General features: G+C 32.7%; 2 protein-coding genes across 4 annotated transcripts in view; one reads left to right on the top strand and one right to left on the bottom strand.

Annotated features, from left to right (window-relative positions):
* Nucleotides 1-1,360: 1,360 nt before the first annotated feature.
* LOC111563451 (tetraspanin-8-like) lies at nucleotides 1,361-12,339 on the bottom strand. The gene is made up of 9 exons (XM_023262524.3): nucleotides 12,180-12,339; nucleotides 9,047-9,118; nucleotides 8,847-8,963; nucleotides 6,836-6,910; nucleotides 5,740-5,835; nucleotides 3,533-3,643; nucleotides 3,404-3,439; nucleotides 3,239-3,322; nucleotides 1,361-1,756 (listed from the first exon to the last, which is right to left on the bottom strand). The coding sequence occupies exons 1-9, from the start codon at nucleotides 12,237-12,239 to the stop codon at nucleotides 1,616-1,618; spliced, it is 792 nt and encodes a 263-aa protein (XP_023118292.1). The 5' UTR covers nucleotides 12,240-12,339; the 3' UTR covers nucleotides 1,361-1,615.
* ptprr (protein tyrosine phosphatase receptor type R) overlaps nucleotides 8,874-12,653 on the top strand; it is a 56,006-nt gene continuing 52,226 nt past the window's right edge. For 2 of the 3 annotated variants that reach the window (XM_035944576.2, XM_035944575.2), the window contains exon 1: nucleotides 8,874-9,014. The gene's annotated coding sequence lies outside the window, so the exon portion shown is untranslated. The remainder of the gene's footprint in view (nucleotides 9,015-12,653) is intronic. The other variant, XM_055006426.1, reaches the window with a different exon arrangement.

Here is a 12,653-nt window from a genome sequence, read left to right as displayed (position 1 = left end):
AAAAACAGTAGTAACATATTCATAACGTTTTAAAAACATAAAGACAACTTCAGAAATGAACCACAGCTGGATTTAAGTCGGTTTTTGACGTTTTTGCGCCAGAAATTTTGCTGCTGAAGTGGATTTTAGTGATTCGGAAAACATTCTTGGCACTTATTTCACTTTTTAAAATCACATTAGATGTTTTTTTTTTGTTGGATTTTTGCAACAGTGCGACAGACTTTCTTCAAGTTTAGAAACAGTTTGACGCCTTTTGTCAAAAATAACGTCAATAAGTTGAGTTTAGAAGTTTGTAGATGGTTTTCTGCAACTCAAATGTGTCCAGAAGAGAATTTTTGAGGCAAACATCCTAGAAAATATTCGTCTTTATTGTTTAAAGATGTTTTACTAGAGAACTTTAGAGTCGAATTTCAAGATTCTCGTCTCAAAATCTCCACTTTAACCGTCATTTAGACTCATTTTAAAACTGTCTCTCCCCTTAAATTTGACTTTTTGAATCAACATTTTATGGAAAAATGGTCCAAATTGGGACATTTAACAAACATTTTTATTTTTCCCCAAGTGTTTTATTCAAATTTGTCCAAATCGATTAAAATGTCTAAAGTGCCAAAAACACTCAAATGTGACAAAAATCTGTCATAGATTACTAAAAGGTTGTCCGATGAGGCCAAAATCTGTTAAAAAATGACAGAAAATTGTCTAATCTAACAAAACATTTGACCGCAATTACTCAAAATTAGTCCAAAATAACAAATTTTGCCTGTGACAAAAACTGTCAACGACTCAAATTTTGTAAAAAAAGTTTGTCCCAAGAGACTCAAAATGTGTCTGATGTTAGAAGAATCTGAAAAAAATGACTTAAATTTTGTCTGAAATTACTCAATTTGAGCCAAACAAAATGGTCAAAAATTATAAAGATTTTGTCTGAAATGACCCAAAATTTGTCTAATGTAACAAAATGGTCAAAAAATGAACAAAATTTTGTCCAAAAGACTCAGTTTGGTCCAATGTGAGAAGAATGTCAAAAATAGTCAAATTACAAAAACTTTGTCTGAAATCACTCAAATTGTCCAAATTTACCCCAAATTTGTCTAATGTAACAAAAAATGATCAAAAATGACTCAATTTGTTCTTTGACATTTTTTTTCGGAATTAGTGAAAATTTGTTCTAATGTCCAACAAATTTGTCTAAAATGGTCAAAAATTACAAAAAAATTGTCTGAAATGACCTAAATTTTGTCCAAAACACTCACAGTTCATCTAATGTGACAAAATCTGTCAGAAATGAGTCAAAGTTTGTCCAAAATTGGCCCAAATTTGAGTGTTTCTGGCTCAAAATAGAAAAATAAAGAGTCAAATCTTGGACTTTAAACTCAAAATAGAGACTTTTAATGTCATACAAAGATTAATTTTCTCACATTTTTCCCTCTTTAGGCTTCTTCTTCTGGAGGCATGAGATTCATTTACAGTCCTTATTATTCTAGAGAGAAAATAAAAAAGGTGCATTTCCAACATCAGACATTTCAGGCACTTTGGACACAGTTCAACAACCAGAAATAATCAAGAAAACAACAACAGGAACCCGAGCTTTCCACCAGCAGGGGGCGCCGGCGCCTCAGTAGGCCGGAGGGTTGTGCAGCTCCTGGTATTTGGGCGGCGCCGGGGTGAAGATGGCTGGAACCGACAGCAGGACGGTGGGTCGGCTGGGATAACGGAGCTGATGGATCATGATGGAGGACAGGACCAGACCCAGCAGCTGCAGGAAAACACAGGAAAAACTGTTTAAAAAGGTAAAAAGCTACAAAAATCACATTCAGGAGCAAACTATCTAAACAGACGTAATAAACCTGCTTCATGGAGTAGTATTTACAGGATAAATAGTTTATTTTCAAGAATAAAACTAAATGTAACTAATTACTTTCCGTTTCTCCTCAACGTTAAATATTCTTAAAGGTAAAATACATTTCTTTGCTGCTAAAAGGGAAACCATTATTTTTGTGTTATTTATTCATATTTTTCCATTAGTCTGGTAAATCTGTGCATTAAATTATAAAAAAAGTTTGTAAATTGGTCGAGTATAACTGCATGATCACTAACTTTAAATAATAAATACATGTGAATATTTAATGTGACGAATGTCAAAATGCAAGAAGAATCTGTCAGAAATCAAAGTTTGTCCAAAATGACTCGAAAGTTGTTCAGTTTGCCCCCCCAAAATTTGTTAAATGTGAGAAGAATCTGTCAAAAATTATTAAAATTTTGTCTAAAATTATTCAAAATTTGTCTATTGTGACAAAAATTTGTCAGAAATGACTCGAATTGTCCAAAATTACTTGAAAGTTGTTTGTATCAAAAAGTTTGCCCCAAAATACGTCTGTGACAACTGTCAAAAATTACTAAAATTTTGTCTGAAATGACCCAAAATTTTCCCGAAAGACTCAAAATTTGTCTGATGCGACAAACCTGCCAAATGACAGAAAATTGTCTAATCAAACAAAAATTTGTTCAAAATTACACAAAATTTGTCCAATGTGAGAAGAATCTGTCACAAATGACTAAAATTTTGTCTAAAATTACTCAATTTGACAAAAAATTGTCCAAAATGTGCTTAATGTGAGAAGAATTTGTCAATTACAAAAAGTTTGTCCGCAATGACTCAAAATGTGTCCAATGTGGCCAAAAGCTGTTAAAAAATGACAGAAAATTGTTTAGTATAAAAAAATTTGACCAAAATGACGTAAAATTTGTCTGTGACATCAATTAGTCCAACAAAATTTTATGAACTTAATCCTAAATATTTAAATTAGTAAAGTACATTTACATAAATAAAGAGTATTGTATTATTGTTTGGTAGATGTGTTTATTAATACTTTGTAGTACTGTAGTTACTTAAACTATTAAACTAGCTGAATAATTTTATATGTTAAATATTGTCGGGGCGTCACGTTAACATCTAATAATTAGTCTGGTAAAGTTCAATAATTGAGACAATTTGTTTGATCTGTACTTAAACACTGATATTAATAAATTTTCACATATATTTAGTTTGGCCTGATAAATAAATAAGACTTTAAATTGTTAAAACCCTGAAATTCTGACTTTTTCCTGTGGCGCCCCCTAGAGGACGCTCCAATAACAGACAAAACTGGACTCTTAAACATCCAGTTACACCCCGATAGGTTTACTTGTCGCACCGATGGATATAAAACTAAACTTTCCTGAATAAAAAGATACTCACGGCCAGAATAGCCAGAGTGAAGACGATGCCCAGCAGGATGTCGGCGAACAGCAGGATGTAGTGCATCAGGATGGGGAAGCAGGGCTGGAATTAAAAACATTCCTTAGAGTTTCACTTTCAGCTTTGTTCTCATTCATCTTTTCAGGACTAATCTGGTTTACTGACCTTGGCGTAGACGGACTTCGTCTGAAATATGAAGTTCTGGAAGAGAAAATAAAAAAATAAGAGTTAAAATGTGGACGTGAAGAATCGGATCAATGGGACGAATCGGATAAATCGTCGCTCAATGCTCACCCTGTACTCGACGTTCCGACACTGGCCTACCTCCTCCTCCGGGTTGCAGGAACAGGATTCTGGGATGTTCTTCCTCCAGTCCCTGTAGCTGAACAGACCACAGCAGTGCATCTAAAACCAAAGAAGAAGAAATACAGGTTAGTGGTCGTCATGGAAACGAGAAAAGATGACAGTAAAGCAAATATTTAAGAAGCAAACATGGAAAGAAACTTGATGGTTCCAGTTTCTCAAATGTAGGAATTTGCAGATTTCAAAAAAAAAAAAAAAAAGATTTTAGTGATGTTTGATCATTTTCAGTGTCTCTGTCAAAAATTACTAATGTTTTGTCTAAACCGACTCAAAATCTGTCTAATGACTTAAAGTTGTCAAAAATTTGGCCAAAAATGACTCAAATTTTGTTAAATGTGAACAAAAAAACTTGTCAAAAATAGCTCAAAATTCATCTAATCTGAGAAAATTTTGATTTGGGTTTTAGTGACTTATATTTTTCAGTGTCTCCATCAAAAATTACTAATAATTTGCCTAAAAATGACTCAAAACCTGCCCAATGTGACTTAAATTTGTCAAATATGACTGAATTTGTTTAATGTGTCAAAAAATTTGCCTCAAAAAAACTTGACAAAAATGTTCAAAATTGCTAATATTTTGTATGAAATGACTCAAAAGCAGCATCTAAACCTCAACTTTCACTTCCATTACAGATGTGAAAAGTTTAGTCCTGCAGTAGGTCTGGCATAAAAACTAGTAAAGGAATGCAGTTTTAGTCTTTATATGGAGCCTTTATTATTAAAGTATGCTGATAAAGTACCGAGTCTGATTAATGTTGATATAATCCAACACATATTTGTCTGTTTTACTTGTGAAATCACTTTTTTTTGCTTCTGTGAGTTTTATTTCACTCTTATTGAATTATACTGACACTAGTTTGACTCTGTTGTATATTAGCTGCAGGTAGAATTTACATGCTGCAAATTTCAAAGAGCTGAAACAGGAAGTCTAATCTGCTGCTTTGTGTCGACGCAATAAAAGTAGGGCAGCGGTGGTTTAACCTCCAGGGAAGTTTCCAACCGATCATAATCTGCTCTGTGGTGAAAAACACGTCAAAGGCTTGTTTGTTTTTAAAGCTGCTGCCTGAGAAGAACTTTACACCGATGCTTTTATGTAGATTACACATAAAAAGGCTCTTTTCACAGACTTCAGGATTCACAGCTGGTTTTTATGGGTTGTTTCACTTCAGTAAGTCATAACTCTACAAGAAATAATTGCGAAACCTAAGAACGCTGACAAAAAATGAAGGAACCTTATTAAAATCAGCTCCATTTTTATGTTCTGTCTTTTGCTTTCTGATATTTCTTTCGTTTTGATCAGAAATATGAATGTAGAAGTGAAAGAACTTAAAAAAAAAAGATGTGTTGAGTCACATTTCTCCTTAAAAACAAGAAGTGACCGACAAAGACGAAGCGACCTTTAGACATTATAAAAGATCGTTGCGTGACAATGAAATCATTTCCTCTTGACTCTGCTCTGAATTTCCGCCCGACGACACACCTATTTGTCAGAATGCCAGCCAATCAGAGGCTGGAGCCACACCTGTGAGATTCTGGGAACGAAAATCGGTCGGTCAACAAAAGCTTATGACCTGGAAAGTCACCAATGGCAGCACATTGATCTACTGGTCTGACTGATTCTGAAAGTTTGGTTTTATACTTGCAGTAAATGAAACTAATCTGTGTCCAACCTGGAAATGCTGAGGTTTGCCAACGAAAGTCTCAGAACCTCCAATGATGAATCCTCAAGGTTTCAACCTTTATGTTTAAATTAGTCCGTTAAATTTGTAAATTTCTAACCTTAAAATTTGGATTCATCAGGTCAATTTACATAACATTGTAAGATCTTAACCCTAAATTGTTAAAGGTAAATTAGTATAATTAATAAATTAGAGTCTAAACCTTAATATTTCATTTAGTTATATAAATAAACATTATTGTACATTCTTAAACTAGATATTTACATAAATAATAATAAATAATAATAATAATAATACGGACTGGGAAGCAAGTACGGACTGAAGTACAAAGGCATTTTACAAATTGTATATTTTGAAATCAAATTACATTTCATGACCATGACTGCAATCAGAAGTTTTTTATTTATTTAGCACTTAAAGTAAATGATGTACAATGCAACAATAAAGAAGCTAAACTCACCGCCGTCTGCAGGGAATTGGCCATATTCTGTACGTCAGGCTGAGATTCATCCAGTGGCAGAAACTCTTGGACCTTTTGCTCCAAAATGCCCTCAATCTGCAAAAACAAACAAATTGAATTAAATTAGAAAATGTAGAAGTGTTGGCACGGTGTTAAAGTATTCAGATCAGCTGATTTTTATTTCCTAAAACAAACATACTGTTAATAAACAATAATAGTAAAATCAAATAATAATAAAAATGGGTGAAAGCTGCAGCTAATTATTTACTGCTGCTTTGCAAAATATTAAAAATAGTCTGTAGAGAAATTTTAGCAAAATTATTAATATATTTTGTCATTTTAGAAAAATAATTTACATTCAAACTATTTGTTTCAGTTTATATCCAATACTTATTTTTGCAATTACAATTATTATTAGAAATGGATAGAATATGAAAAAAATCTATAAAAGCTGTAATAAATAAATTAGTTGTACTACCAAGAATAGCCTTACTACAGTAATTAACTTTTTTTAAAAGGTAATAATTTTTGTATAAACATAACTTTAGATCATGTAGAAAAGTGATGAAACTAAACTTAATGTCTGTTAATTAGTATATTAGACACTTTTTCTTATATATTTCATTTTATTTGTTTGTTATGTCTATTAAATATTGTTATTTAGCTTCTTATTGTATTTTGTTTGTAATTAAGATTAACAAAAGTTGATTTTTCGCTAAGAATATTTTGCTAACTTCTACTGCTGAAGTTTTAAAGTTATTTTAATGAGGTCAGATACTTTTTTAACATAATGATGGCCACAAATTCGCTCCTAATCATGTAATCAAAGTTGAATTTAATTATTTTTAAAGCTACTTTTCATACTTCTGCTGTTTCTCATCAACAGACTGGAGGAACAAAGTCGAGTGTTAAGTTTTACTCTCATGTTTTGCTTCTTTATTTCAAGCCGTCCTGAGTGTCTGATTTCACTTTCATTGTTAACTGCAGGTCGGTGTTGCGGACGTGAACAAAGAAAGGAGCGTCTGCTGAACAAATGACCTGCAGCGCTTCCTCTTTAATCCGTTAAATCTTTAATTCAGCGGCGTTGGGTTTCTACCTGAGGACGAGCGATGGCGGTCGGGATTCCAGCTCGGAGCATCAGCAGGGTTCCGATGATCATACAGACCAGGAACTGAAGGGAGAAACACAAAGAAACAGACTTAAGAACACTTAATCTGACGCAACGGGGGATTTCCACAAGGTTTAACTTTGACCATAGTTTCACAACGACAGGAAAAAAATCAAGATAATGTAAGAGAACATCTAAAAAAAGCTGCTCTCTTCAGAACAAAACCATCAGATAACCTCAGTTTTGTCTTTTACTCAACCTTTAAAAGCGTACAGAGGCAGCTTTAGACTCCAAATTATCTGGTTTTTGTGACACTTTTTTACTTTTAAACAATTTACTAATAATTTTCTGCCAATTACAGGATATTTACAACCAAATCCTGTACAGTAACACAAGAAATAAAGTATTAAATGAGTTTTTAAAATGAAAAAAAGGAAAACTATTAATTTAATCAGATAACCATCCTTTGGTTCCTTAGAAAGATGCTTTATGCTATAAAGCTTGTTGAATATATATAACAGGCAAAACTCAAATTAACACTGAATGTGATTTGTAAAGTTAAATGAGCAAATATTCACCATTTATTTACATATAATATTCATTTATTTGAAAGTTATGGTGCATTTTTGGTCACTTACAGTCTCCAGTTAGAAAACACAGACCCTTTTCACATAGATTTCACGATTCACAACTGTTTCTTTATGGCTAATTTTACAACATAAATAAGGTTGTTTCACTTCAGTAAGTCTAGTTTTCCTTTAGAGGCATCTATCAGAAGTCACCTAAATTAATTTTAATTAAGGACACATAAAATAGTGATAGTTTTAAATACATAAGCAAAACTGAAACCTAAAAATGCTGAAAAAAATGAAGGAACTTTATTAAAATCAGTTGTGAGTGGTTCAATATGAAAAAAAAATTGTCTAATGTGACATTCAAAATGACTCAATTTTTTTCAAAATGAGTATGATTTGTAAAGTTAAATGTACAAATTTTCACATATAATATTCATTTATTTGAAATTTATGGTGCATTTTTGTTCACTTATTGTCTCCAGTTTAGTAGATTTTAACTGCCTGAACAAAAAAAAAAAAAAAAAAAAAAAAAGAAAATGGAACTTGTGCTCAGGTTCATGAACCAGTTTAAACTTCTCTATAACATCGTTTCTGTTTTTTCATTATTGTATGTTCTTTTATAAATACATATTAAATTGAAGAAAGACTTGAAAAAAAATTTGAAAAACTTAGAACTTGGTAAGAATTTAAATTTAAGTGCGAAAAAATAAAGCTGTGTGAAAATATTCATATTTAATTCTTTCATAGTTGCATTTAATTTTCATATATTTTAAATTTATGCTGCATTTTGTGTATTTTTTATCCATTTTTCACATAACTTCAGTTTTCTGTTCTATTACTGCAGGGTTTGTTTGAAATAAACCTGTAATTTACAGCTAAAGCAGCAACTTTTCCAATAAATTTTGGCAAAAACATCCAGGAATTTATCCTGAAACTGGTCGCAGCATTTTACAAAAATACACTGTTTTATAAATATATAGATCAAAAAATGACTTAAATACATTTTGTAATTGGTAGAACTCAGTACAAATTAAAATTAATTGTGAAAAATAAAGCTGTATGAAAACATTCACATTAAATTCTTTTATAATTGCATTTAATTTTCATTTATTGTAAATTTATGCTGCATTTTGTGTATTTTTCACATAACGTCACAGTTTTTTGCTGTAGTACAACAGGATTCCTCTGAAATGAACCTCTAATTCACAGCTAAAACAGCTGATTTTGTAATAAATGATGGTGAAAACGTTCAGGAGTTTCCCCGTTTTGGTGCCTCAGAGGAAGTTCAGAGCAGAACAGGAACAAACTGCAGCTCAGATTGGTTCTTATTTGGTTTCTCTTTATGTTTGTCTTTGGTTTTCCCCCTCAGACGTCACCGCTGACCCGGTTTATGAACCCGATGTGATGAAACGTTCTCTACTCACCACGACCAGCGAGGCTTTGCTCTCCTTGTGAGCTCCGTAGGCGCCCAGGATGGCGACCATCATGGTGATGGCTCCGAACAGGTAGAGGCCGACCAGGCTGCTGGTCCGACCCTCCAGCTGGAACAGAACAACGTCTGCACACGTCAGGATTTATTCAGGCTGACAGGAGTAAGTGCAGTTATTTACCATTTTCAACTCACGTTCTCTCGTCCCTCCACATTGGTGAGGATCTGACACAGCAGAGCGAGAGCGATGATGACTCCGCCCACAATCTGGAACAAACAAAATAAAAGGCTTTATTAGAACCAAGAAAAACAAAAAACAAAAAAATCAGAACGACCCTATACAAAACAACGCTGTAAAAATACACTCTGGAACAAAAAAGTTTATTAGAACTCGAGCTGAAGAATAAAAACAAACCCACCAACAAGTTTATTAAAGCCAATAAAAACAAACCACAAGCACTGGAACTACGGTGTAAAAAAACATTTAAAAAAAAACTAAAAAACAACAAGAGAAGGTGCCTCAAGAAGACAACAAAAACTGTGAAAATAACAGCAAGTATCTGGAAATTCATAATATTTTTAGCACATTTAAATAAAGTTTAAAAAGTTTAATTCTACAGCCAGTTGTAAAAAAAATTTTGAAATTAACTACTATTTCAAAAATTTTCTTAACATGTGATTTTACTTATGTGTAATTTAACAAAACAAGGAAAAATCTGTAAAATAAAAGTTTAAAAATTATTTATGGTCTTCAGCGCTTAACTTATAGTTTCTCTTTTTAAAATAACAATTATATGTTTAAAAAAAATCTGTAAAAAGCGTGATTTTATGACCCTAAAACAAACAACAAAAAAACTGATGTACAATTTTAGCCTGTTTTTTTAAATATAATTTGAAATTATTTTCTTCCCAAGTCAATTTGCACTTTTTCTGTGATTTTACTAAATTGTTTTTGTAATTTAACAAAACTGAGGAAACCTGTGAAATAACTATTTAAACATTACCATCTTTCAATCTTCAATCTACATATTTTGTTAAAATAACAGCAAATACCTGCAAAATATTAATATACTTTGCTAAATTAAACACAGCGAACAAATTAGCATTTGTAAAATTATAAAATTTTGATGGGACATTTTCCTTGTTTTGTGATTTCACTGGTTCTTTTTTTTATAATTTAGCAAAATAGTAAAAACAAACTGAAATAAATGGTTGAAAATAAATTTAAAACGCAGATTTTTTTTACAGTGACTTTACAATTTCAGATGTTTCTACAATATTTAATTTTTTTATTGTGAATTAAGGCTTGGTTTTCAAATGTAATGCAGAACAATTCTGTTGGTTTTTAAATAAGAAATCCAAAAAAAAAAACCTTTAAGCTTTTCAGCTTCACATTAAACTAAATGTTTGGAGGTTTTTTATTTTTTAGAAGGGGATTTTATAACAAACTATTTCATCGTTTCTTTGTTTTTTTTTCAGTTTGTTGCTATAAATCAAGGGGATTATGCAACAATCAATAAGTATTTAAACTAGAAATCCACCAAAATTATTCCTTTTTAAGTTCCTCAGATGTAGAAATCTGCTGTTTTGAGTCCCAACATCACATTAAACTACATATTTGGAGGTTTTTAACATTTTGGAAGTCGATTTTATACAAAACTACATCAACATTTCTGTGTTTTTTTCTAGTTTCGGTTGTTATGTAATATGATTATGCAACAATCGGTAAGTTTTTAAATTACAAAAACACCCTAAAATGTGCTTCTTTAAGTTCCTCAGATGTAGAAATCTGCTTTTTGTGTCCCTACATCACTGTAAACTGGACACTTTCAACCTTTTGGCTGCTCTTTGCTCTGAACTCTTTGGGTTGCATAACTTTCAGCTTTAGAAAATGGCCGCTCTGCTGCTTTGATGGCGTCTCAACAGATTAAATCTCGACTTTCCACCAAAGTTCTGCTTCTGCTGAAGGTCAAAATGTAGAACTTAACTCAAAAACACCACAAATGTTTGTTTGTTTTGCAGGAAGTTAAAGTTTCGAGGCTGAAACCTCAAGATAAAAGTTGTTGATCGTTTCTACCAACTTTTATGTCTTCTACTGAACTAAAGCGTCATTTTTACACTTTTACAAGCAAACATTTAACCATTTAGTGAGTTTTAACAGTCAGAAATCCAAACATTTGGAGTTTTTCCAGACATCTGTTGCTCCAAACGCTTCCATCCAGTAGATAAAATGGCTGCCAGCCTCTCAGATGTCGGAAAACCGGAACCTTTAAGCCAATTAAACCCTGATTAAACTCCACTTTAGGTCCAGTTTGGATCTAAAAGCAGCTCGATGGATGAACCTGGAGCTCTGCAGGAAGTGGAAGTTTTGAAACCTGAGACCGACTCCCAGCTGTTGGCTGACCTGGAACGGCCGCAGATCCAGCCAACAAACATTCCCTTCGGAAGAGAAACGAGCCGAGACGCTTTCATCGAGACAAAACAGCGAAAAAAGGCGCTTCCTGCTTCAGAAAACAGCTGCTTCTGGTCACATTTAACAACCAGAAACCACCGGTGACTCCACGAAACCAGCAAACATTTCAGGCCTTTACACTTTTTTTTACTTGATTGCAATGAGAAAAATCAGAATTTTTGTTGCTTTTTTAGTCAAAAGGAGCCACTTATTTGACTTTTATTCACATTTGAGGCTTTCAGACTCTTTAATTTGAACTTTTTTACTAGTTCACATGAGAATAATCTGAAATTTCCATTGTTTTTTTAGTCAAAATGAGCCATTTCTTATAATTTTATTCACATTTGAGGCTTTTTGACCCTTCAGTTTTGGCTTTTTTACTAGTTCACATGAGAATAATATGAATTTTCGTTGTTTTTTTCGTTAAAATGAGCCATTTGTTTGACTTTTATTCACATTTAACCGTTAAAAAGGCACAGTTTATTTAAAAACAAGACCACAAAGCACTAAACTAATTAAAAACCAGACAAAAACACATTAAATCAACTAAAAATAAGTTTAGAAAAGGCGTAAAAGGTTGTGCAGGAACTAAAAAACAAACAAACATCACAATAAGTTCATTAAATTTGACATTTAACGCTGTTTGTGTTGTTTCTCGGACATGCGCACTGACGACTCCCACCTGCACTGCGCACTTTAAATTCACGCCTAATTTGCGTGTTTAAAAAAAAAAAAAAAAAAAAAAAAAAAAAAAATATATATATATATATATATATATATATATATATATATATATATATATATATATATATATATATATATATATAAATAAAAATAAAAACCGGATTTAAAAAAAAAAAAAAAAAAAAAACTCACCGCGAAGAAGATGTTGAAGATGGTGAAGGTGCGCTTCAGGCAGGTGTTGATCTGCGCCATGTTGGACACAAACTTCCAGAGAAAAGTCCCGAGACCCGAACAGAAGCGATCCGAGGTGAAGTGAGGCGATGCCGGCTGCGGCTGGTTTTAAAGGCCAGTGTTGCCAGCTCCTCAGGAAAGCAGCTATTGGCTGTCCTAAAAGTCGCCAGAAGTCACTAAATGACGTCATCGCCAAATTTGCATAATTTTCCGTTTGCATGTAGTTGTAATCAACGTTGTGGAAGAAACAGAAAGTGAGAATAAAACACCCAAAATATGTTTCTGAACTAGAGGCTAAATGCAGGGATTTATTTTAGTGTGACAGTGAAGAAACATTTTCATTTCCCTCCCGCTCTGTAAGCAGGACGGGAGCTGCAGTAACTTCATCTGCCGTCTGGCCGCAGAGTGATGTGGGTCTCCTCCAATCAGACAGCG

This window comes from Amphiprion ocellaris, chromosome 21, assembly GCF_022539595.1.
Source record: "Amphiprion ocellaris isolate individual 3 ecotype Okinawa chromosome 21, ASM2253959v1, whole genome shotgun sequence".
Classification (NCBI taxonomy): Eukaryota; Metazoa; Chordata; class Actinopteri; family Pomacentridae; genus Amphiprion; species Amphiprion ocellaris.
Note: the sequence above shows the minus strand (reverse complement) of the source record. Positions and strands in the feature narration are given on the sequence as shown.

Coding starts and splice junctions, on each gene's coding strand:
- LOC111563451 (XM_023262524.3), bottom strand. CDS start 12,239: ATGGCGCAGATCAACACCTGCCTGAAGCGCACCTTCACCATCTTCAAC. Junction 5,836..6,835: donor CCGCCATCGCTCGTCCTCAG/GTAGAAACCCAA, acceptor TTGTTTTTGCAG/ATTGAGGGCATTTTGGAGCA. Junction 3,440..3,532: donor GTCGGAACGTCGAGTACAGG/GTGAGCATTGAG, acceptor TTTCTCTTCCAG/AACTTCATATTTCAGACGAA.